Below are 24,168 nucleotides of genomic sequence, written 5' to 3'. Positions count from 1 at the left end.
CAGCCGACTTGTGGCCCCTGTGCCGACGAAACTTGAAATTCGACTTGTGATTCTGGTTGCTCCAGATTTGCACCAGCTCCCCTGAAAAGGAGCCCCCACTCTGACCCTCCTGGTTCGAGTGAGAAGCAATCTCCCGGTTCCGCGTGGATTGCTTTTGCCAAGTGTTGTTTGCTCCAATCTTGAAGCCGACGGCGAGAGCCTGCGTGGGACAGATCGAGACCTGCTCCTGGACTTCGTAGATGCCCCAGAGCCCACGTGACAGCGGAGAGAAGCTCCTCGACAACCACCTGATTGCGCCCGACGTTGCCTGGTTTCAGTCCTGGTTCCACCCTGGTCACTGCTGAGTGACCCAGACTCTGTCCCCTCTGCTTTCAGGTACTTTTCGACTTGAGACCACCCTTGGACTCCACCGGACACTTCTCTTTCACCCTGCCTGCAGCCCTTTCAGCTCCAAGCACCAAGAGCCTGCGTGACGAAACCCGACTCAACTTCGACCCTGTGCACCCGCTTCCTGTGGGTGAGGTAACATTGCAACGCCGGTGTTCCCACACTGGTACACACCTCTAGGGTCTGTGTCTTAAGTTTTGTTCCTCTAGGTTCAGCGGAAGTGTCCTTAAACTTTAACTTTGTAACTTTTACGCACCATTGGTTAACATTGATGCATGCGTGCACTTTCTGCACTGCACCCGAATCCCGCGGGCTTTTCCCGACTTCAGCATTGCTTGTCCCGACTGCTTCCAGCGATTCCCTAGGCCCTAGGCCTAACCACTGTTCGATTGGTATCTCTTATACTACTTGTTTAGTATATGGTCTGAGTGGCCCCTCGCCCTCATCCATATTGGTGCAACTTTGTATGTTATACTGTGCTTTTGATTTAACGCTTGTGCCCCTTTATTCATAAAGAATACTGGGGATTGTTTTTAGTAATAAATACATATATTTTTATAATATATACTTGTGTGGTGTCCTTTCATTTGATATTACAGGATTGTATGTGGTAAAACAGCTCGCTTAACACGACCTCTTAAGTTAAGCCTTTAGGCTGCTTAGTCCATGCTACCCCTAGGATAGCTTGTCTAATAAGGTTGACTTACAACCAGACACCATAAGGGATTGTTTGGTCTGATAACAGGTGGTTCCAGAATTGAAAACATCACCTATCAGGCCAACTTCTCACATTGGTGAGCAGCGGTGCGGATTTGAGCTTGCTGTTGTTTTACCATTGCAATCTTTTATCAAATTGAAAGATCACATCAAGTACCTCTAGGTACATATAAATCAAAAGCTTAGCATATTTAAGTTCTACTGAACTTAGTAGTTGTAGATTAAAGGGATTAGCACAACCTGACTACAACTCACTAGCAAGGTACAGTAGGGAAACACTTAGTGTAGGTAGGTGCATCACTTACACCACACTAGAGTCATGTCTGACACAAGAAAAGCCTCAGGGTCTGCTCCTGTGACAGTTGACCTTACCCAGGCAACTTCCAGCTATGACAAACTAACCCACAAAGACTTGGTTGCCTTGTGCATCTCAAGAGGGTTAAAAAGGGGCAGAAGTCCCACCAGTCCTTCCCTGATAGCCATTCTAGAACAGGATGACTTAGAAAAGGCGAATGCAGTTCCCTTAGAATCAGGAGATGGAGTGAACCCCCCTGTAACTGATACCACTCCAGAGGAAGAAGAAGAGGAGTAAGAGGAGGAGGATGGTTCAGACTTAGAAGAACCTGAAGATCAGGAACTAGGGGTTAACCAGGTTGTAGTTGCCAGGCTTAACCAGGCTAACTTAAACCTACTTGGGAATGGAGAGGGCCAGCACCTCCCCAGATCCCACCAGAGCATTCTCCCAGGCAACAGAAGAGTGAGATCTCCCTCAGGGGACTCTCATATTTCTAGTGCCTCAAGGGAATCTCAGAGAGGTATGACTGCCTCTCAAAAGATAGAGCATAAGGCCAGGATGAGAGCTGTCAAACTCCAAATAGAGAGGGAGGAGGTAGCCCTGGCTCAAGCTAGACTTGCCTTGGCAAGAGAACAGAAATTGTGTGGCTTAGATGCCACTGGTGGCAGCAATATTCCTAAAGAGAAACCCAGGTCCTATGATAGTAGAAACCTGACAAAGATTGTGCCCCCCTACAAGGAAGGGGATGACAAACACAAATGGATAACTGCTCTTGAGAGAGCCTGCATGGTACAGCAGGTTCCTGAGGAACAGTGGGCAGCAATCTTATGGTACTCCTTTTCAGAGAAAGGGAGAGATAAGCTCCTCACTGTTAGACATGAGGATGCAAACAATTACAAAGTCCTGAAGAGTGTTCTGATAGATGGGTTTGGCTTAACCACTGAACAGTACAGGTTGAAGTTCAGAGACACCCAGAAGACACAGACACAGGACTGGACTGATTTTGTAGATTGTGCTACTAAGGCTCTGGAGGGTTGGCTAAATGGCAGCAAAGTACATGACTTCACAGGATTGTATAATTTGATTATGAGGGAGCAGATCCTAAGTAATTGTCAGAACCAGCTCTTACACCAGCACCTGGTGGACTCAGATTTGACCTCTCCCCAGGAATTGGGAAAGAGGGCAGATAAATGGGTCAGAACCAGGATTAGGCCTAAGAATCAGGACAGTAACAAGAAGAAAGAGTCTACCAAGCCTCAAGATAAGGGTGGGGATAAAAGTAAAGAAAAGACTTCCCCAGGGCCCCAAAACTCCAATAATGGGGGTGGGTCCCAAGACACTTCTTCAACTGAGAAAAAGCCCTATTGCCATGTCTGTAAGCAGGTTGGGCATTACAAAACAGATAACTGTTGTCCCAAGAATGGCAATAAAGAGAATATACCTCCAAAGTCAGCTCCAGCACCTCCTGTTACTGTCAGCAGTAATCCCAGAGGAAGTGGGAGCACACCCAGGAATCTGGGTGGGTTTACTTTTGGAGCCCAGGAGGACCCTGGCCTATCCAGGTCCCCCTCCCCAAATAATCTTGTTTATGAGACTGGCATGGGGTTTGCCAACTTCTCTGATTGCCCAAATACTTTGAGCAAATATAGACAAGAACCCATCATCAATGGTTTGAAAGTTGAAGCTTTTAGAGACACAGGGGCTAGCATCACCATGGTGGCTGACTGCATAGTCCCCCCTAAGCAACTTTTGCCAGGTGCCACATACCAGGTAACAAACATTGATGGAATCCAAACAAATCATCCCATGGCAGTAGTAAGTCTCAGCTGGGGAGGTGTCACTGGCCCAAAGAGAGTGGCAGTGTCATCAAACTTGCCTGTGGACTGTCTACTGGGTAATGATTTAGAAATCTCAGCCTGGGCTGAGGTTGAACAGGAAACCCATTCTTGAATGGTAAATGCCAATGGAAAGGTTAGTGGGGCTGTGATGGCTACAGCCCCAATTCAAGATGTCCTTCCTGAAAAGGTTGGTAGGGCTGAGCAACTCTCTGCCCCATCTTTAGCAGAAGCTCTTCCTGAACAGAATAGCAAAGCTGTTATGATAACAGCAGAAACCCAAACTGAGTCCCCTCCTGAAAAGGTTGGTGGGGCTGTGATGGCCACAGCCCAAACTCAAACTGACATGTGTGTTGTGAAGCCTGAAATGATGGATAACTCCACACAAACTAAGAGCACAGAGGAGGACGAGAAATCTCCCCCTCACCAGACATTAGGACAGGATCAGCCTCCTCAGGGAACTGATCTTACCCCTGATGAAGGAACTGCCCCAGAGGTGGTTGGGCCTAGCCTGACAGAGCCTCTGATGTCAGTGGACCCTTCTCAGGTGGGACCCAGTCTGGAGCAGGTAACCTGCCCCTCTCTACCTTGCCTTACGCAGCCCAGGGCTACAGAGGACAAGAAGGACAGTGAGACCCAGAGGGCCCCCTGTCAAATAAAGCACCCCCATCAACAGATTAGGGGCACCAAAACTAGTAGCCCTAGTGAGGTGAAAACTTTAAAAACTCCTGAGGGAGCCCCCGTAAAAACAGTTAGGGACCTCCCACAGATGGATTCTGTTGGGCACAGCCAAACCTGGGACCCAAAGGGCCCAAACCTGAACTGTCCCTCCAGCAAGCCAAACAGAGGGACCCAGCCTCCAGCTTTAGGTAGCCAGAGGTTGACCATGAGAGCACAGTGCAACTCAGTTAAAGGAAGAAAGGCAGACATGGTGGAAGGTAATTGGAGGAAGCTGAGCCCTAAATTAGTGGAGCCTCACTTCAATACTCCATATCCAAACCAGCCTTTGACTTTGCATAAACACACCCAAGGTAGTGATTCCCTATGGTGGAGACCCTCTAATACCCCCAGGGTGAGGGACTGCTTAGTGGACCATGAGACAGGGGGTACCCATGCTAGTGCAGGTACTTCCTTATATGGCCACTCAGGCAATATAGGCTTACCTGGCCAAGGATAGCCTTATCTCCTTTCGTTTGGGGGGGGGGGGTTGTGTAGGAAGGTGGCTACCTGACTATGGTTACCCCAGATTTTTTGCCTTGTGTTTAGCTGTTTTTTTACTTAGTTGACCTGGTTCCCTGCTAATCAGGGCCCCAGGCCATCTGCTCTCTCTGTAAAATGGATTCCATGTACCCTAGGTACATACCCCAATTGGAAATGGACTCCTTGTCAGCCCCTGTATAATGCACTATAGGTGCCCAGGGCATAGGAGCCACCAAGGCCTACCAGGGGCTGCAGCATATCTTTTGCCACCCCTGGCTGGTTCTTAAATTGACACAACTGGCTGGTCACTCAGCTGGGGTAAGGTGGTGTAATCACCCCTTACTTAGATATAGTATACCTATATCTAAACCTATATCTGGACACATATAAACCTGTGAGCCACTCCTATGGAAGGCCTCATCAATCCTGGAGGCAGAGTGCGTGGTTTAATGTGAGATGGAGCTCTAGCATGAGCTGAGCCTGTCTGCAGCCGTCGGGAACAACTCCCTAAGCTGTTTCAGGATAATGCCATACCATATACTCGTAAGTGCATTATAATCCTCGCGGTTATATAGCAACTTTGGTTTGGCTTTATCAAAACATGTCGTGTAAGGTGTCATACGATTTGGAATACTATCCCCTCGCCAGTTCTGGCGACGGGGATAGCATTCCACCCCTCTAGAGGGGTAAGACATGTTACTTTACTTAAATGCGGTTAATTTCTAAAAGGACCTTGGATCCACAAAATGGATGCCTCTGCCACAGACACGAGTCTGACCCCCTGAAGCTGACCGAAACTCAGCCCAAGGGGCCTGGACAAAGGGTTTCCTGTCGCAGGGAGGTGTTACACCCCCCCAGACAGGAGATAGTGGATTGTAGCAGGGAGGTTTGAAAGAAACCAGACACTGCATGGGGAGCACAAGGCTGCCCCTTGCATAATCCGGCCAAACCGGTTCTGGGGCACTCCAGCCCTCGTGCCAAGGCGGCCTGGATCAAAGGAAGGGGGTGTATCCACCCACTTCTTGGGTCCCACCCATAGGAGGGGACCTAGCAGGTAATCCAGCCCCCAAAATTAGTATAAGACTGGGAGCAGTGCCAAAGCACTTCAGATTATCCTGATGAAACATAAGAAACGAAACTCTGGACCCTTCAACATCCTACTCGACGTAGAAGACTGAAGAATCTCCCTTGTGGTCAAGGAGTGACCACCCTGTGCAAACAGGCACCATCCAGCCATCGACGTCTGCTTTGTTGCAGTTCCCGCCGGAACTCGAGCGACAGAGACTGACGAGATTAAGCTTGCCTGCCTTCTAACAGCCCGATCCACAGTCCCTGCAGAGCTGAGACCCGTGGAGGCGACCGGAAGCGTGGGGCACGCCATCTTGGAAAGACCACGAGACGCTGACCGTGCAGCCCACGAGTGATCCTCGAAGCTGTACACCGGGGTTTGAGAAGCCCCAACCCTGAGCCACTCTTGCACCGAAGTTCAGCCCTCCACACTCGACGAGTGCTGCGTGGGGCCCTTCTGCTTCTTTTGGCTCAACGCGTTGGCCCGGTCACTTGCCAGCTGGCTTGTGGCCCCTGTGCCAACGAAACTTGAAATTCGACTTGCGATTCTGGTTGCTCCAGATTTGCACCAGCTCCCCTGAAAAGGAGCCCCCACTCTGACCCTCCTGGTTTGAGTGAGAAGCAATCTCCCGGTTCCGCATGGATTGCTTTTGCCAAGTGTTGTTTGCTCCAATCTTGAAGCCGACAGTGCCGACGGTGAGAGCCTGCGTGGGACAGATCGTGACCTGCTCCTGGACTTCGTAGATGCCCCAGAGCCCACGTGACAGCGGAGAGAAGCTCCTCGACAACCACCTGATTGCGCCCGACATTGCCTGGTTCCGTCCTGGTTCCACCCTGGTCACTGCTGAGTGACCCAGACTCTGTACCCTCTGCTTTCAGGTACTTTTCGACTTGTGTCTACCCTTGGACTCCACCGGACACTTCTCTTTCACCCTGCCTGCAGCCCTTTCAGCTCCAAGCACCAAGAGCCTGCGTGACGAAACCCGACTCAACTTCGACCCTGTGCACCCGCTTCCTGTGGGTGAGGTAACATTGCAACGCCGGTGTTCCCACACTGGTACACACCTCTAGGGTCTGTGTCTTAAGTTTTGTTCCTCTAGGTTCAGCGGAAGTGTCCTTAAACTTTAACTTTGTAACTTTTACGCACCATTGGTTAACATTGATGCATGCGTGCACTTTCTGCACTGCACCCGAATCGCGCGGGCTTTTCCTGACTTCAGCATTGCTTGTCCCGACTGCTCCCAGCGATTCCCTAGGCCCTAGGCCTAACCACTGTTCGATTGGTATCTTTTATACCACTTGTTTAGTATATGGTCTGAGTGGCCCCTCGCCCTCATCCATATTTGTGCAACTTTGTATGTTATACGGTACTTTTGATTTAACGCTTGTGCCCCTTTATTCATAAAGAATACTGGGGATTGTTTTTAGTAATAAATACATATATTTTTATAATATATACTTGTGTGGTGTCCTTTCATTTGATATTACAGGATTGTATGTGGTAAAACAGCTCGCTTAACACGACCTCTTAAGTTAAGCCTTTAGGCTGCTTAGTCCATGCTACCCCTAGGATAGCTTGTCTAATAAGGTTGACTTACAACCAGACACCATAAGGGATTGTTTGGTCTGATAACAGGTGGTTCCAGAATTGGAAACATCACCTATCAGGCCAACTTCTCACAAAGATATTGCTGAGCGCGTAGACAGCCAGGCAGGAAGTGGAGGTATGCAACTACATGTCAACAGACAGAGCACCAAGAGGCAGGACTAGGACAGAGTTCGAGATGGCAAAGGGTGCACGTGAGACGAGGCAGTAATCGCGGGACTGGCTGCGCGCACCTGGGTTGCTATGCTGTTGCATTCCGTTTCCATGGCGGCGGTAAGGCAGTGATCTGCCCTCTGCACATGACAGTAAGGCAAGCAATGGAGGAGGCGTGCAGAGGAGGAGAAGGCTGGTCACCCGGAGTATAATAGCGTATCAAGCCATAGTTAAGTAGGTAGTTTAAGTGTAAGAATCGTTTCCCACGTGCTTGGAGGGAAGAAGGTGGGAGTGTTGTCTTTTATATGTAAATGCGGGAGTCAGAGAAGGGTCCTCGGGGCCCAGGAAGAACAATTACCTGTGGAAAGGGAAGAGAGAGGCAGGTCCTGTGAGAAGCGATGACCTTATTGTCAGGGCCACTGGAATTACACAATTCTGTGGCCACGGCTGTTTTAGCATAATTATGGATTATCCGCATTTGCCACATAATCCATCATCTTCTGCATAGATTTTAACCCAAAAAATGTTTCTAGCTCAATTGTTAGTTACTAAAAACATGGCAAATTCTGTTCAGGAGCAGTATAATGCCCTTTGCAAAGGTTAACTCGTCATCTTCCAGTTTCATATGTCTGCATTTGGTTGTTAACGTGGTACTAATGAGGTGACATATTTGCTCAGACAGTATTACCATGTGTAAACATTATGAAGTAATTCTAGCAAAAAATGTGTTGCATAATTTGCCTTTCTTGTTGCACAACTTAGTCAACCCTGCGGCATAATTTGATGCTCCCCAGCCTCATAATTCCAGTGGGCCTGCCTATAAAAAGTGAATATAAGGGACAGTGTTGGGCCCTGTGAAGAGATGTGGTACAGTCTATGAGCACGAGGGGCAAAGGCAGGTACTTTAAGAAGCTGTGGCCTGTTGTCATTGTACTTGAGGGATGGAGGTAGGACATCTAAGGAACTTAGGGCCCCAATCAGTGAATTAGAGGCACAGAGGCCTACCTTCATTCTTAATGAGTGACAACTGCAAGTCCCGGGAGAAGCTATGGACTATAGTCCGTGAGCATGAGAGGCAGCGGAGGCAGGCCCTGCGCAGAGCTGAGGCACATAAAGAGTTAATATGTGCGACAGAAGCAGCCCTGGGAGGAGCTACAGTCCCATCGGTGAATGTGAACCAGATCCGGGAAGGAAATGTGGTTGTAATTGGAAACGGGAGAGACGGGCGTGGGCCAGAGTGGAGCTTTGTTCTATAATGAGTGGGTGGAGTAGACTGAGGTTGGCCCTGGGTGGTGAGCCTGCCGTAAATTATGGCAATGGGAAACTGAAAGGCGTGGCACACTGTCCTACAAATACCTATGCAGAGCTGTGGTGGTATTCAAACAGGCAAAATACCCCTCATGATTACAAGTGGCCACCTCACGTTTGAAATAAAACTCACCCATCCCTGCGCAAATGCGCTTGCTGGTCAACAAATAAACCAAGCATTTGCAATGAGGAGAGACATAAAGAGTGGCGAAAAAATTACAGACAGACATTGAAGGGAGACAGAAAAAAAGAGACTGTAGATGTCGGGGATAAAGGTGAGGCGAGATGGCAGAGGTGATAACAGACAGGAGGAAGAACAAAAATAAGGAGGAGGGCGCCAAGGCTAAGGGAAGTAACTGGGAGATTAGGAGGGAGAGGAGAGGGGGGGAGACAGGCCGTGCGTGCAGGAGAGGGGAGGGAGGCGGAGGGGTGGAGCTGCTGCTGGCAGTGAGAGGTGCTCAGACAGGCCGGGGAGGAGAGTTAGGAGGCCAGGTAGCACATGCCCCCTGCCCCGGTGAGCACCAGAGCTGCATCACCAGGAGCAGACACTGGAAGGAGAAACTCAGGGAGAGAGAACTGCACCGGGAGCAGGAGCATGGGGATCGGGAGCACCGGTGACGTGAGCACCGGGGATAGGAGCAGGCAAAAGAGAAAGGGCATTCGGCCTCAAAGAGCAAGCAATGAAAAAAATGTGTAGAGTACAAGGAAACAGATTGAGATCTCGAAAACTCTGATCTCTGAAACACAAAAGCCAGATGAAAGAAAAAGACTGTCTCTTCAAAGAAAAGAAGTAGTGCTACCAATGTGGATAAATATATCTACATATGAAGGCACATGTTAGCAATAGAAGTGGGGGCTCTCTAAAGCTTGCCATACTGCGTGGGCGCGCGCCTGGAGGAGCGACGGCTAATGGAGGGGGAGCAGGAGGTGAGCCTGTGAGTGGTGCTCGCGTGCCTGAACCACCGGTTTGGAAGGCTTAATGAGCCATGACAGAAAGCCAGATGGCGGTTGTGTGCGTGTACGCGCGCGTAACCACAAGCTTGAGGACAGCAGAACCGCGTTGTCGGACTTTTAAAAGCTCACTTACTAAATGTTTCGCCACACAGCGCATGCGCTGGCTCAGGCGAAACTTAAAAAGCAGGAGACTTTAGTAGTGAGATAAAGCGGCATGGGGTGTCAGGAAATGGATGAAAGAGGCATGAGGTGCATTTTTAGGACTGGTCATCTTTAGTATTCAGCACACCGACATTTAATTGCACCGTCTGTGGCTCCTGAGCAGAGCTTTGGGCACCGGCACTCATTCTATTACAAATTAAGCACTGGATCCAAGGGGAAGGAAAACATGAGAAGAGGAAGGAAAGCCAACCAATACAAAGCAATTTGGAAGCCGAATGCCCACTGTGAGTTTTTTTATGGTCCACAATAGGCCTTTTGACAATAGACAGCTAAACGTCGCCTTTAGGCGAGGCCTACAAAGCAAACAAAATGTGGTAAACAGAGGCAGAGTAGCTATAATAAAGAGTCACTTAAAGTGCAACACAAGATACAAAATATTGACACATTTGAATAAATTGCTCTGAGAAATACCACAGATACATTGAATAGACAGAAAGAAGACGACCGACAAAGCAAGACCATTAAGCCAAACATTATAGTTACATTTTATGCCGAAAAAAGGAACAAATATTAACCGCATGCGCGCTGCGGCGATTTTCGCGCTACGCGGCTTTTTTCAAAAAGCCGCGTTAGATGCGGAGCTCAGCTCGTCATCAGCGTGCGAGCGGCGCAACTGATGGCGAGCTGAGGTCGTCATCAGCGCCGAAGGGGTTAATTAAAATGTTTATTAGTGGGAAAAAGAGGGGGAAGAGGGGAAGAATGGTGATAGCATTACGAGCACAAGGAGAGTGAGTGTGGGTAGTGATGCTCCAATTTAGACTTTGGTGTAGGTGTTGCATTTGCATAGGTCTGCATTTTAACCTCCCCCCCATTCTTCTTCGAATTACCACTCAAATCCAGGCTCATCATTCGATGTCAGGAAGTAAGATGGCAGACACTGATGCCAGTGCATGATTCTGGCAAAGTGCCATAAGCATGAACGGAAGTGACATTATCAATGACATGACTAATACTTTCTAAGCATGCACCAGGCCTTGGCGCTGGGGTCTTTTTGCCCGAGACAAAATATCTGGAAACTCCATAAGGGACAGAAAATGGGGAGAAATATATGCATATCTAAGTACGAATGTAGGGAGGATTCACATTTCGAATGACTATATTTCTCTACACATCTTTCTGTTCTGAGTTATTGAACAAGAAAGCTAATATTTGGGGGTGGGCCAAGTAAAAAAATCACTGTGGTCCAATAAGACCAAAAAAAATGGAGGCGAAATGTACAAATACAGTAAAATATGAACATTCTCTTTAAAAACATAGAATTGGCTGTGGGAGTGGAGTTGGGTGCACCAACAGCACCCTCCACTAAAACATCCCCAAGAGTGGGTGACTATTCTGTATGTCTATTTGCTTAATGCAATGAATCTACCTGTATGTAGCATGAGTGCATTAGGTGTTGGGGTGAAGTAGACTTGTTGTCCTTGCAAAGCGTCATTATCTTGAATACAATTAACGTTTTGAAACCTGTTCCACTGAATATTTTACAAGAGCGATATCAAGATTCAGAAACTCTAGATTGCTGAAAACTATAATTCACATAAGTTTTCTAAATTATGTTATTAAGTTCATATTATTCTTTATTGTCAAAATCTTTTTATTGAGTTTACGCAAAGATAGAAAATGTATAGCTCGCCCGAGCTCAAATATTCCGACAGGTACATTGCAAGAGCATTAGATAGCTAAAGAAGGTATGTTCATATTATTCTTTGACTTTGTAAGTGAAGTTTTATTATCGGAAATATCTCTGAGTAGGGTAATTTGAAAGTATTCCTCTCGATTTGTTTCACTCCCTTGTGGGTTTTTCATGTGCCTTATTCGTATTGAATCCCTCGAATCGATGCTGTTACCCACATGCCTGACTTTTTGCCTGAGCATCACTCAACCACCTGCAATTATCTTTCTTTCTTGAATGGAATTCCAACATGTCTGCCATGCCATTCATTATTGTTTCAGGAGTCTCTGACTTCTACTTGCCCGAATCCCTTGAAAATGGGCTATGTTGAGTGTCCACATTCACCAACTTCTCTCTATTGCATTTATGATCTCTTTGGCTTAGCCAGGGGGTCGTCCGGAACAACCCATGCCGGAGCAACGCAAGCACAACCACGCTTGCCTAAACAACGTATCTGCCTTAACCACACATATGCGTGGTTAAGGGAGAAGGGTAGGGAGAAGTAGAGGAAGAATCGCAACAGGAAGCTCTGGACGCGGACAGGTATGTGCGGCTGGGGCCCGGTTTGGGGGTAGTTTGTAGGAGTAGGGATTGCTTTTAGGACTCAGGGCGGGGGGGGGGGGGTTCTTTTGGGAAGTGGCAGGTTTTTAGGGCTCAGGGTGGGGAGAGGAGGGAGGGGTAGTTTTAAGGGCTAGGTTTGGTGGGAGTTTTTAGAAGTGGGAGCGGTTTTAGGGCTCAGGGTAGGGGGGGATCGGGTAGTTTTTTTAATTGGGGGCAGGGTCTTAGGCCTCAGAGCAGTGGGTGATAGGGGTTGGGATAGTTTTATGGCCAGCATCTCCCCGCCCCCCCCCCCCCGCCCCTGAGCTTAGCATACTTCCTTGTTTAATTCTCCTAGGTGTATCTGCAGCATGGCTGTGACCACTTCATTGAATCCTAAGTGAGACCACTGTAATATTAAGGCAAACCCTCTATAGGCATAGTAACGCAGAGTTGTGTCAGGATTGTAGTGATTTTAGAATGATATGGGCTTCATTTGGTTGCTTAGGAACACAGAAACACATATTTTCTATTCTCTGCACTTAGGAAAGAAAGTGTTCAAATATTCTATTAGTAAGACCCAATCTGTGGAGGCTTATTATTATTATATTATTATTATTAGTAGTAAAGATACAGTGATCCAAAATGATATTCAGAAAACAGACTCCACAGCCAATTTTACCTCATCCTGGCAACCGAGTCTGCACACAAATGTACAGTGTTGTCAAAGAGACTGGTGGGGGGCTCATCAACGTGAGCTCTACATAGCAGTAATGCCCTCCACGCTTAATTATACTCTTCAGAAAGTTCTTATTCATCATAGAGTACACATGACTCAGAGGGAGGAACTGCACGAGCTACGGAGGCCGAACACGGACACTCCTTTTAAACAGACATGCCAGTCAGAAAGCCAGGGATGCTGCATAAGGTACAGATGCATGTGTGGGTGTCCCTGTGTGAACCACACTGAACCCATCTCTAGGGATGACAGAGAAATATTGAGCCTGTGGGCGGCGCCACTCAATTTAAAATAACAAATTGCTAGAACGCTTTATTGAAAGGTCGTGGTGAGCAAAGTATACTAAGTTGTGCATCGAGGTAGGCGGGGCTGGCATAGTCCTTTGCCACTGATCCTTTTGCCAACTAGCTTGTATTCTTGTAGAGCAGAAATCAATCATGCTTAGACCAAGCACACAGAGCTGTTGTATTCTGGCAATGCTTGTATGGACAACACGAAGGGATGGACAGTAGGTCAATCCATATCGCCCATCGGTGTTGCGAGTCTCAGTAGCATTCTGATCAGCCCAAAGTACAGCCATTGGTTATTGCAACAGTCAATCATGAAGTGTGGACTATTTCTTGTATGCTCCCTGTTATAGCAATCCCTTTTTTTCTGAGGTAACATAGCCAGCGCTACACTACCTTTCATGGTTAGACTCAAAACCAAGAACCCATAAAATAACGAAAAAATAGCAAACAGAAATTTGCACGCGCATAATAAAGGGATCCTCTGCAAAATATTTTTAAAAAATACTCATTATCAGGTCTCGGCCTGAAATAAAAATACAAAAGACATAAAAACAAATATTAGCACAGGCAATAGGCCTGGCTTTGGGATGCAGGTGGATTTTTATTTATTTATTTGTTTTTGCAAGTTTATGCGCTGGAGTTTAAAGGTTTAGTAGCTAAAAAGGTGGCAATCATATGTTTACAAAGAAAAATAAGTAACATATAGACTCCTTTTCAGGCAAAGCAAACCGTGAATGACATTTGAGCAGACAAATGCATAAAGAGGGTGGGCCTAATATACATAATGTATATATGTAGAGAGAGATAAAAAAGAATCTTTTAATTCGGAACCGGAGTCCTTGTGTTGGTATCCAGGGACTGGAGGGGAACTGGAGCTGGTGTTCAGATATATATATATATATATATATATATATATATATATATATATATATATATATATATGTATTTTCTATTATGAATTTTTCTGAAAACATGAGGCTGGTGACCTCTAAACTGCCTCTAAGGGAGGACTAACCAAAAACCGAAAATGAGTTGGCAGAGTTCTAGAGGGATCCGTTTCAATTAGAAAAGAGAAGGGGAAACTTTCAAACCTAAATTGAGACTAATCAGCTGTACTATAACCTCCTGTGAAAATGCTCGCATGTTCTTAAACGGCATCATCCTGAGGACCTGCCACCGAACAAATTGTAGAAAATACTGTCGTGCCAGGGGAAAAACAGTAAACACACAACATGCAATTTTACTGATGTAAGGCCATTTTTAGGCGAATCCAAAGGTACTGATAAAAGCGTGGCAAATGCCAAAACACGTTGCTTGCCTTTTTTCATAGCAAAATATACTTTTTTTCACCTAGTTAACACAGTATTTCTTCTCCTTTTCGAGAATTAGGAGACAAAAGTTACAAGTGCCAGACTGTGGCTAGCTGCAGGCCCGTGGGACTTCAAGCAGTGCCGGACTCTCAGTAGCCACATGGTGTCAGAGCGTCACTGTTGCATCAGTGTCTGACTGCAGGGCCACTTCCAGCAGAAAGCAGATGCAAGCCCCTGAACCGCGGGTCCTTCCTCAGACATTTACCACAGGTCGGTGTCACTTAATTGTGCTTTCCTGTACGTGCATTGTTCAAGTTCACAAAAGGCATTTTTCTGTGCCCATTTCACGGTAAATGGCACGTGCCAGTAACCAGGGCTTTAAGTGGGATGAAAAAACTGGGGGGTCTCTCAAGGGGGCGTGGCCAATGTAGTTAAGGGCGTGGCTTAAAATCACGTAAGCTAAAAGTTTGTGCTTAGCATAGTGTGCCGCCCGATTGGTATTTTGCTGCTTCTGTCATTGCATCCAGATCAGTGCTCGAGTCGGGGTACTAAGCAGGTGGACGCCGTTCCCCCACTTATTTTACCGGGAGCTCGATAACTGGAGCAAATGGAGCCATACATTCACTCTTTGGCCTCTCTGGGGCGAGATAGGAGCTCATTCAGAAATCTGCTCACGACTATGTATGAGTCAGGTGGACTCGCATTGGCGGCTCTTCCGCTAAGGCGGAGGAGCGTCGCCCCACTGCCAGGAGCAGCAAAGAAAGGAAAAAATAAAATTATAATTACAAAATGTTATGATCATTTTATTTTTTCCTCCTGCTGCAGCAGTGCGTGAGGGGGCGGGATGAGCTGAAGGGGAGAGTGGTAGAACACTCCTGTGCGCAATGACTGTTTGGTCGGCCATCTCGGGCCGCCCAGAACAGTCATGCGCACTCTCCTGTCCTCCCTGCAGGCTGCATTACAGCCTGCATGGAGGACATGCCTACCCCTACAGCCCCTGGCTGCGCGGGCCACCCCTGAGGTGGAGCAGAATTACCGTATGAAATTTCATTCTGTATGACTCTGAGTGGGCTGTTGATTCTACAGCCGGCCCTCCCGGCTGTTGGAACAGCGGATCAGTGCCATCGTAACGCATAGGCACATTGGGCAGTTGCCCGGGGGCCCCACAAGTGCAGACCTGAATTTATCACACATTTTCCGTTAAACATTTTTACTCCTGTGAGTGGTTCTGTAGGCAGAGCCCAGTGCACTGTATTGCCCGGAGGCCTATAATGCTGTTAAGACGGCCCTGCATTAGGCCTAAATTTACGGGCAGTAATTCCGTATGGCAAATCACACAGGACAACAGCCAAGCTTCTTTCCCTGTTTTTTGATGACCGGGGACGGGGCATAGAGGACTGCCGATATGTAGCTGCACCCTCCCCCTGCCAAATGCCCGCCTGTGCATTTTGTTGCCTTTGTAAAAATCTCCGATATGTACTGTGCAGGTATGTTTATTTCTTGGCACAATTTATTAAGTGGCTAGCATGCATTTCAACCTTCAAAGGATTGTGTTACTGGATTTACAATTGAAAAACACATTTTTTATGGTCAAATACTGATCTAATCAACAAACAGGGCTGTGTCAAGGGGAAAGGTTAATCCCATCTAGAAGGAACTAGGTCAGCAATCCTCTGCTAAATTCTTGTACATGACCTCCCATGACCTGGAAATGAAACTTGACTATTCATGATCTGGTGAAGAAGAGGCAAATATGTCATTCTACAGAACAGCTGAATGGGCAGGTGAGGAGAGCAAAGAATTCTCTGATGGAATCTGTGGTTAATTTGTAAAAAAAACCATAAGTGCCACGGCTCTCATCAGGAGGCAGCTTGCACCAGCCCATTTCTCCTGTTAGCACAGCCTAAAATAGAATCAACGACTAACCATGAAAGTGGGGAGAGGATGTTTCCTAATGGCCAGAGCTGCCGACTTCAATGCTGGTTGAACCAGGTTTGAGTCGGGTGCCAGCTCATCATTCTGGGCAAATCACTTAGGGGCAGATTTATGTAGGCCTTGCGCCGCCGGTGCGCCACTTTTTCCCATGTTAAAAATGACGCACCGGCGGCGCAAGGCCTTCATAAATCTGCCCCTTAATGTCCTGATAACTTAATGTATCCTTAACTGGTGCTAATGAAAAGCACTAAGTCGATGATTAAGTGCCAGTGACCACCAGCTCAAATTAAGCACTGGATGGGATGGAAAAGGAGTCAACCATCCGCATGTTCCTGAAAAATTTAACCCAATGCAGGGCAAACTGAAGGGAACAAGCATTGGTCTTCCGGGTACTCGGAAGGCAGGCTATGGAACTGAGTGGAAGATGATTCAAGACTTTTGCACCATCACAAAGTCACGCATAGTGAGGCAAACTCTAGAAATGTATTGACTTTCTATCACAAAACTTTTTTGACCTGGAAATTTGCACTTTTCGTAGCGCTAACTTTACTTTGTGGTGCTTTGAGTTCGATTGTGTCAAGGGGTACTCCACGGGTGGTACTTCAGCATTCCAATCCTTCCACTGATGGCTTTGGATGCACAAGTGGAGCTACAAAAAATGTTAGCTGTGGATTTGAGCAACAAAAAAAAACACCTCTTTGAGGCAGGCAGAACATCAGAGAAATAATGTAATTTCTGATATCATTGCACATGAGCTGCACTGTACAGCACACATCCAATTTGGCAAATATTAAAAAAATTGTCTATGCATGAGATTTTGTAGTGGAATGATATACTTTCAGTAGAAACCAATACCAGACATCACACACGCACATTTGCACTGAGGTGCAAACGTGTGTGTGTGTGTGCACTTGACAGCCTTTATCTGTGCCTCACAGGGGAAGAAAGCAGCACCATGCAATATTTAGTAAATATGGCTCAGCGCTGCTCTTTCTCCCTAGCACAATGAAGCCTAGCACCCTTTGGTTGCGGCGCAGCATTACAATATTATTTTGTAAATCTGCCCCAAAGTGTCTAGATTTTTCTGTCCTGTACTTTATTTCTCTAATGGAAAGTTTATTGGTACCTGCTAAACCAAAAGAAATCAATTTCCGATCTGATAACTTGTTTCTGCTGTTTTTCTTTTTTTTTTTTTTTTTCTTTTCTTACAAATGTTAGTATTAATTTATTTTTATGTTAATGATAATGATATAATGATAGATAGACTCCTATTTTCCGGTGACTTTAATTTTTGGGTGACAATTTGAAGAAACACACCAAGAATACAAGAGATAACTGTGAGATGATAACAACTGTATAGATGTGAATGTTGAAAACATAGGGCCGCAAGAGATGGGGTGCATGGGCAAAGTGGGCAATTGCCTAGGAACCCCGTTTTCAAGCCCCCCCCCCCACGAAGCGATCATGAAGTCCCAAAAGGCCGGCCGGGTATAAAAAAAAGTATTTGTCAATTAGACAGCTGAGCATTCATACTCTCCCTCACCAACGACCCCGCCACCGCCAGAGACAACCTACACGAAGGGATGAAAGAGGTGGCCGAATGGATGAAGAACAGCCGCCTGAAACTGAACTCGGACAAGACAGAAGTCCTCATCCTGGGATCCTCACCCTCCGCCTGGGATGACTCCTGGTGGCCCCCAGCCCTGGGCACCGCACCCAAGCCAACCGACCACGCACGCAACCTGGGCTTCATCCTGGACTTCTCCCTCTCCATGACCAGACAAGTCAACGCCGTCTCCTCGTCGTGCTTCAACATCCTGCGCATGCTACGTAAGATCTTCCGGTGGATCCCCACCGAGACCAGGAAGACGGTCACCCAGGCCCTCGTCACCAGCCGTCTGGACTACGGCAACTCCCTCTACGCCGGTACCACCGCCAAACTCCAGAAGAGGCTCCAGCGGATCCAGAACGCCTCAGCACGTCTCATCCTGGACATCCCCCGTCGCAGCCACATCTCCGGACACCTGAGAGACCTGCACTGGCTCCCGGTCAACAAGAGAATCACCTTCCGACTCCTCACCCACGCACACAAAGCCCTACACAACCAAGGCCCGGGATACCTCAACAGCCGCCTCAACTTCTACGCTCCCAAACGCCAGCTTCGATCGACCAACAACGCCCTCGCCGCCGTCCCCCGCATCCGAAGAGCCACCACAGGAGGACGGTCCTTCTCCTACCTCGCCGCCAAGACATGGAACTCCCTCCCGACCCACCTCCGCCGGACCCAGGACCACCTCGCCTTCAGGAAGCAACTCAAGACCTGGCTGTTCGAGCAGTAGCGGACCCCCCCTCCCTAGCGCCTTGAGACCCTTCGGGTGAGTAGTGCGCTATAAAAATGCTGTGATTGATTGATTGATTGATTGATACTTCGCATACAATTAGCGTCTATGCCTACCATACCCAAATACAACCCTGGCGCTTTTGGGCGGTTGGTGGCTAACAAAATGTTTCTGTCTCATGTTTTTCTCCTTACTTCACATCACCTCTTATACCACACCTCATTCTTTTTTATTTCCCTCATGATTCCATCACTACATCACCTCTCCACCATCATCTTTCTTTCTGCCTCTAGTTTCCCTTTCTCATTTCTCTCACAAACATATTCCTTTCTCACTTCTCCTTCCTGTTGTTCTCTATCATAACCTCCTGCCTCTCTCTTTCCCATTTCTCTCTGTTCCCCTTCTGTGTTTCAACTCACCGTCTCTACCTCACCTCTCTCTGCATCTTCCTCCTAATGCATTTCTCTATTTCTGCTTTCTGAATCTAGCCAGCTCCCTCACCCCCTCTCATACCCTTTCATTGTCTAGCAACCTTGTCTTTCTTTCTCTATCTCACTTTTGTTTCTCTACTCTCGACTTCACCTCTTTTCTCTCAGCACCTCATGCCTGTCTACCCATCAACCACGCCACTATTTTCTTTTACGCCATGTGTCTTTCTCTTCTCTCTTTACACTTACCTGACCCATCTCTCTAAACCTCGTCTCATTTTACCCACTTTTTTCCTCACTGCACTCTAACTTGTATATCTCTGTACTTCTCTTACTTTTTTACAGCTCTGTCTCTTCTCTCTGTAAATCACCTCTCTTTCTACCTTATCTCTTTCTATACCTCATCCATTTGTGTGCCCCCTGCTTTCTGTACATTTTCATCTCTCTGTCTTATTCTACCTCACTTTCAAACCTTACCTTCCCCTCTACGTCTCTTTCCCTATCTCTCTTCCTACCTCATCTATTTCTGTCTCATATGTATCTCTGCCACCCTTCTCCCTCTGCATCACTTCTCTTTCTCTAATATTCTCTTTTCATCTCTCTCCATCTTTTATCTCCCATCCCACCGCATTTCTCTTACCAAATTTGGAGACCTATATTTTGTCAGAGAAGTGTACCCATAGAAAAAGGAAAAGGGGGTAAGGCAGAGGAAGAGAATTAAGGAGACAATGATCAAATTTTACTAGATGAAATGGTGAACATCCTGGAAGCAGTGATTTGGTCTAGAGTGTGGCCCAAGAGATTGCCAGTTCCTAAGATTCATTCAAGCATTCCTTACATCACTTTGATGTCTGTTGATTTTCACCATTGCAACAGGAATCCATTTGTGAAGGGGGATTTCCTCATGATTATGATTGCTCATAAAAACTACATTTCAAGTGCTATGTGCATATTTTTTTATTTTAATATTATGCAACAATCATCTTTTTCTTTAATATTTATTTTGCATTTTATTGAAGAAAACAAACAGGATACAAGCATTATCACACAGCCCACACTTCCCACCCACTTCTGAAACTTATTTTTCAAGACACGGTTATAGTTACAGTCTATAGGGACTGTCCATTCAACATGATTAATAATTATAACACCCAAAGACTAGCATAGAGTGTGAACACCTTTATGTACTTCTTTGGTCCAAGTTGATTATCTGTTACGTGTCTTGTGGCATTGTTTCTCAAACTACATCTGTCCATATCATCAAGTCTTCCACTACCTTTTCATCTATCCTAGATTTTTTATATAAATGTCCTCTACCACGGCCCACTCCATTGTGTCCCTCACTCACAAATTTACACTACAGTCACATTTACCCATCTAGGCAGTAGCAATGTGTCACTTTACCAACAAAAAACTAAATGGAAGAACTTATATTGCATTTTCTTCTGTTTTGTGTGTGGACAATGTGTTTTGTGTAGGCATGTGGTGACCTCAGCCAAGTGGCCTGTCACTCTCAGACAGGTCCAGGATAAATGTATAAAGGATGCCCAATCCATCCCATATCTTTGATAGCCTGCTCAACTAGCTTGGTAGATGTCTCTTAGAGTGATCGATGTCAGGTAAGTATGTTGTAAACAATTGAAGAGAATCTACTGAAAATGGGCATAACCTAAGATAATCCTCACCATTTTGCAGGCTACGACCCAATCTTTCTCTCCATTCCGCACACCTATGTCTGTCACCCAAGTACCCCTGGCCTTTAATACAGGTGTGGGTTTGCTGATTTTGTACATTAATGAAATGAGATGCCGCCCTGTGCTCAACCACAGAATGCCCTCTAAAGTATTGGACGTAGGAGGAGCACTGGGGAAGTCAGTCCAGCTCTCTCTGGACGCACCAGAGAGTTTAGTGTATTGAAGAAATTGTCCAGGAAACATTGTGAATGAGTCCTATGCCTCCTGGAAAGTGATTAACATTTTCCCCGGGCATAAGTCCCGGAGCACCTGGCAAACTCCCTCTCTCCATTGACTGACCATCCTATCCCTGCAAATGCGATGGAATGGCTCTAAATCCGATACACTCAAGTCTCTCGCAAAGGGTTTCCTGGTAGCTGTACTTTCCTAAATTTTCGCCTTCTGCCACATGGCAAAAGGGAATGTGGTATCCATTCTACTGCCCCTCTGATAAGGAGTCTTCACCACAGGTCCCTTTCAATAGACGAGCTCCCCTGTTGTCATCATCAGTAAACCATTTAGCGGAATGCTGAATATGAGCTACATAACAATACACTTCTATAGTGGGTGGACCCAGCACCCCCTCCTCCTGATTTAATTTCAATATGTCCAATGCAACCATGCTATGCCTGACAGACAAGACCACTATCACCAATAGATTATTCAGCTGTTTGAAAGTATCTGACCTCAAGGGACACACAGCATTTTGCATATTATACAGGTATCGTAGGAGGGAAACCATATTGGAGATCGCCACCCGACCCGTGATGGGAAGAGGGATCGTATTCCAATACCGGATGGACAATTGCAGTCTATCCAGTACACTTTCCATAATATATGCATATTCGTTCTCAGGTGTCGGCAACCATAATTCCTAAATAACTAAACTGTTTTACCTTCCATCGCAGACCCTGGCTAGGCAGCTGTTTCTTTCTATCTTGCATCAGTAAACTCAAGGGAAGTAGTATGGTCTTTCACCTGCTAACCCTCAGGCCTGCCACTTCACCAAATTTTCGTACATAGTTCATCAATTGCGGCACTGAGGCTCTAGGCGACAGGAGATAAAAAAATATATCATCCATATGTAGCAAAACCGTATGGACAGTGGCCTCTACAGTGATCCCCCTATCAAGTAGGTCTTTCCTAAGAATGATGGCTAGTGGTTGGAGAGCCAGAGCAACAACAACAAGGGCGAGAGTGGACACCACTGCCGAGTTCCTCACTCAATATTACAGCTGTAGGAGACAGTCCTACCTACTCTAAACCTCTCCCTGGGATCCCTATATAGTAAGGGAACCCACCCGCAGAACACTGGGTCAAGACCCTTCGCCCTGAGACCCTCCATCAACGGGAAGAACAGGCTGGCTAAACACTGAACTCCTTTGCTTTATTAATGCTTGGTCAAGATTTCATTAGGCTTTTTTTGAATGGAGGTATTGGTCAGCTAAAGCATTTGGTTCGTTTTGCAAGCCATATTTCTGAAAGTTTAATATATAAGTTAATACTGCTTGGCATCAAAAAGGCCTGAATTACCTGAAAATGGGTAACAGATTCAAAGTTGTTCCAAAAATGGGGCCTCAAAGTATATATTGCAGATGCCTTAAAAATAACCTAAAATGGCACAGATTAGACTCAAGACTTGCCACTGACACAAATAAATACCTGTGAAGCATTCTGGGTACTCAACCTCAAAATGTTATCAACTACAGGTAAAATCAAGAGATCGCAAACCATGGACTCATCAACTGGCCGAATGTCTCCAAAGTTTTAAGCATATTTCAAGCATGTGTACCAAGTGTCATCACCCAACATCCCATGTGAGGCCATCAAAGCAAAACTCAAATGGTGTGAGTATACAAGGACACTTGTCAGGAACCAGAAAAAGCCATACTTGTGATAATTTAACAGTAAATTTCAACACCTCGGTGTATGCGGAAGTTGAACCATAACAAGATTGCATTGGAAGAAAGCCAGTTCTGCCCCTAACAAGCAGGAGCATGGGTGTAATATCATTCTTAATACCTACTTCTTCTCCGCTCTGGCCTATGAATATGGATGACATTGCAGGACCTTGTCAAATTGTTTCTTGAAACTAGAAAGATTCTTACCTTTGTATTTGGTGACCACAGCGGAGTTGACACTCAGTGGCTCCTGAAACGAAACCTGCAAAGAGCTGCTGCTGGCGACTGACAAGCGGACGTTAGTTGGAGGGTCAGGCACACCTAGATCAGAGAGAGAGAGGCATAGAATGAAGAGATTTTGGGAAAACTATTTTAAACATTGTGTGTATCAAGGTGTGCGGAAGTGCAGGAAAGAGTTAACTGAGTACACAAAGTAGAGCGCAAAAGGAGTAACAGCTGCTATTGTAGACTCTGTGGCGCCAGAGTTCCTTACATCTTCAGGGTCTCCAACCCGGCAGACCCTCCCAAGATCCAGGTGTGCACAGCAGACCAGACGTCTAAAGTCATCCAACCAAGGTCTCAGGCACAGGCTTCAGGGAAGATCCTCACTGTCAATAATATGAGGGATTTTGGTGGGAGGGTAGTTGGGCACACCTACAGCTGGACAGTTATAATGCGGGTGGTGGAAATCTCATGGTCCTCTTACCACTGCGTGTTGGGAACAGGGCATCCCTTGCTGTGTAATATGCCACTGGGGCGAAGGGTGGCTGGAAATCTGTGTTTGAAGATTCATCAGAGAAGGAGCACATGTAATTTATGCTGCATTAAGTCTGCAGGTTGGAAGGTAGCGGGGAAATCATATGGGTGAAAATAACAACAAAAGAGCTGATGGTCGTATTGCTCAACGGCACTACTTAACAACAATCTCCAGAAATGCTTCTCCTTTCCTCCGGGCCATGAGGTTGTCTACTACCCTGGAAGAAGCACAAGCAAATAGTGAAGTCCTCTCGTTCATCCCTCCAAAATTACTAGGACCTCTGGTAAGGGTATCTCCAAGGCGGGGAAATTCAGGGGATTATAATGGACCACTCGTAATGCTGGCCTAAGTGTGCCCGGGGTGAGAAGCTAAGGTCTGATGTCAGGATGAGACAGCCAAGACCCATTCAACCTGTCTTCCCATGGACCAGTGAACTTTTTGACTCTTCGGCAGGCACACAGGGACACTGATCAAAAAGGAAAAGAGAGATACATTGATAACACTTATATAAAAATCATACTTAACTGCTAAATTGGAGTTTATGATACGTGAGACTAAACTACACGACAGGTACTGAATGCTGTCATTTGCCAGATTAAGCACAACTTTCATATAATCCAAATAGCATAAAGTGATCACCTACTGACTAGGGGTAAACATGCCCCCTCCACCACACCGATATGGAGGAAGTCAAAATGCTGTGAGAGTTGGGTTTAAATTGAATGGGCGAGATAAACACCTTTAACCAACAAACTATTCTAATTGCCTGGCTTTTGTGGCAACTG

At 46.4% G+C, this 24,168-nt stretch overlaps 1 protein-coding gene across 2 annotated transcripts in view; it reads right to left on the bottom strand.

Annotated features, from left to right (window-relative positions):
* Positions 1–24,168, bottom strand: part of LOC144784313 (ankyrin repeat and fibronectin type-III domain-containing protein 1-like) — a 2,450,348-nt gene that overhangs the window by 291,142 nt on the left and 2,135,038 nt on the right. For both annotated transcript variants that reach the window (XM_078663012.1, XM_078663013.1), the window contains one exon: positions 22,834–22,947. In XM_078663012.1, the coding sequence (XP_078519138.1) occupies positions 22,834–22,947 (114 nt within the window). The remainder of the gene's footprint in view (positions 1–22,833; positions 22,948–24,168) is intronic.

The sequence above is a fragment of the Lissotriton helveticus genome, chromosome 10 (assembly GCF_964261635.1).
Source record: "Lissotriton helveticus chromosome 10, aLisHel1.1, whole genome shotgun sequence".
NCBI lineage: Eukaryota > Metazoa > Chordata > Amphibia > Caudata > Salamandridae > Lissotriton > Lissotriton helveticus.
The sequence above is the reverse complement of the archived record's forward strand: the minus strand, read 5'-3'. Positions and strand labels throughout refer to the sequence as shown.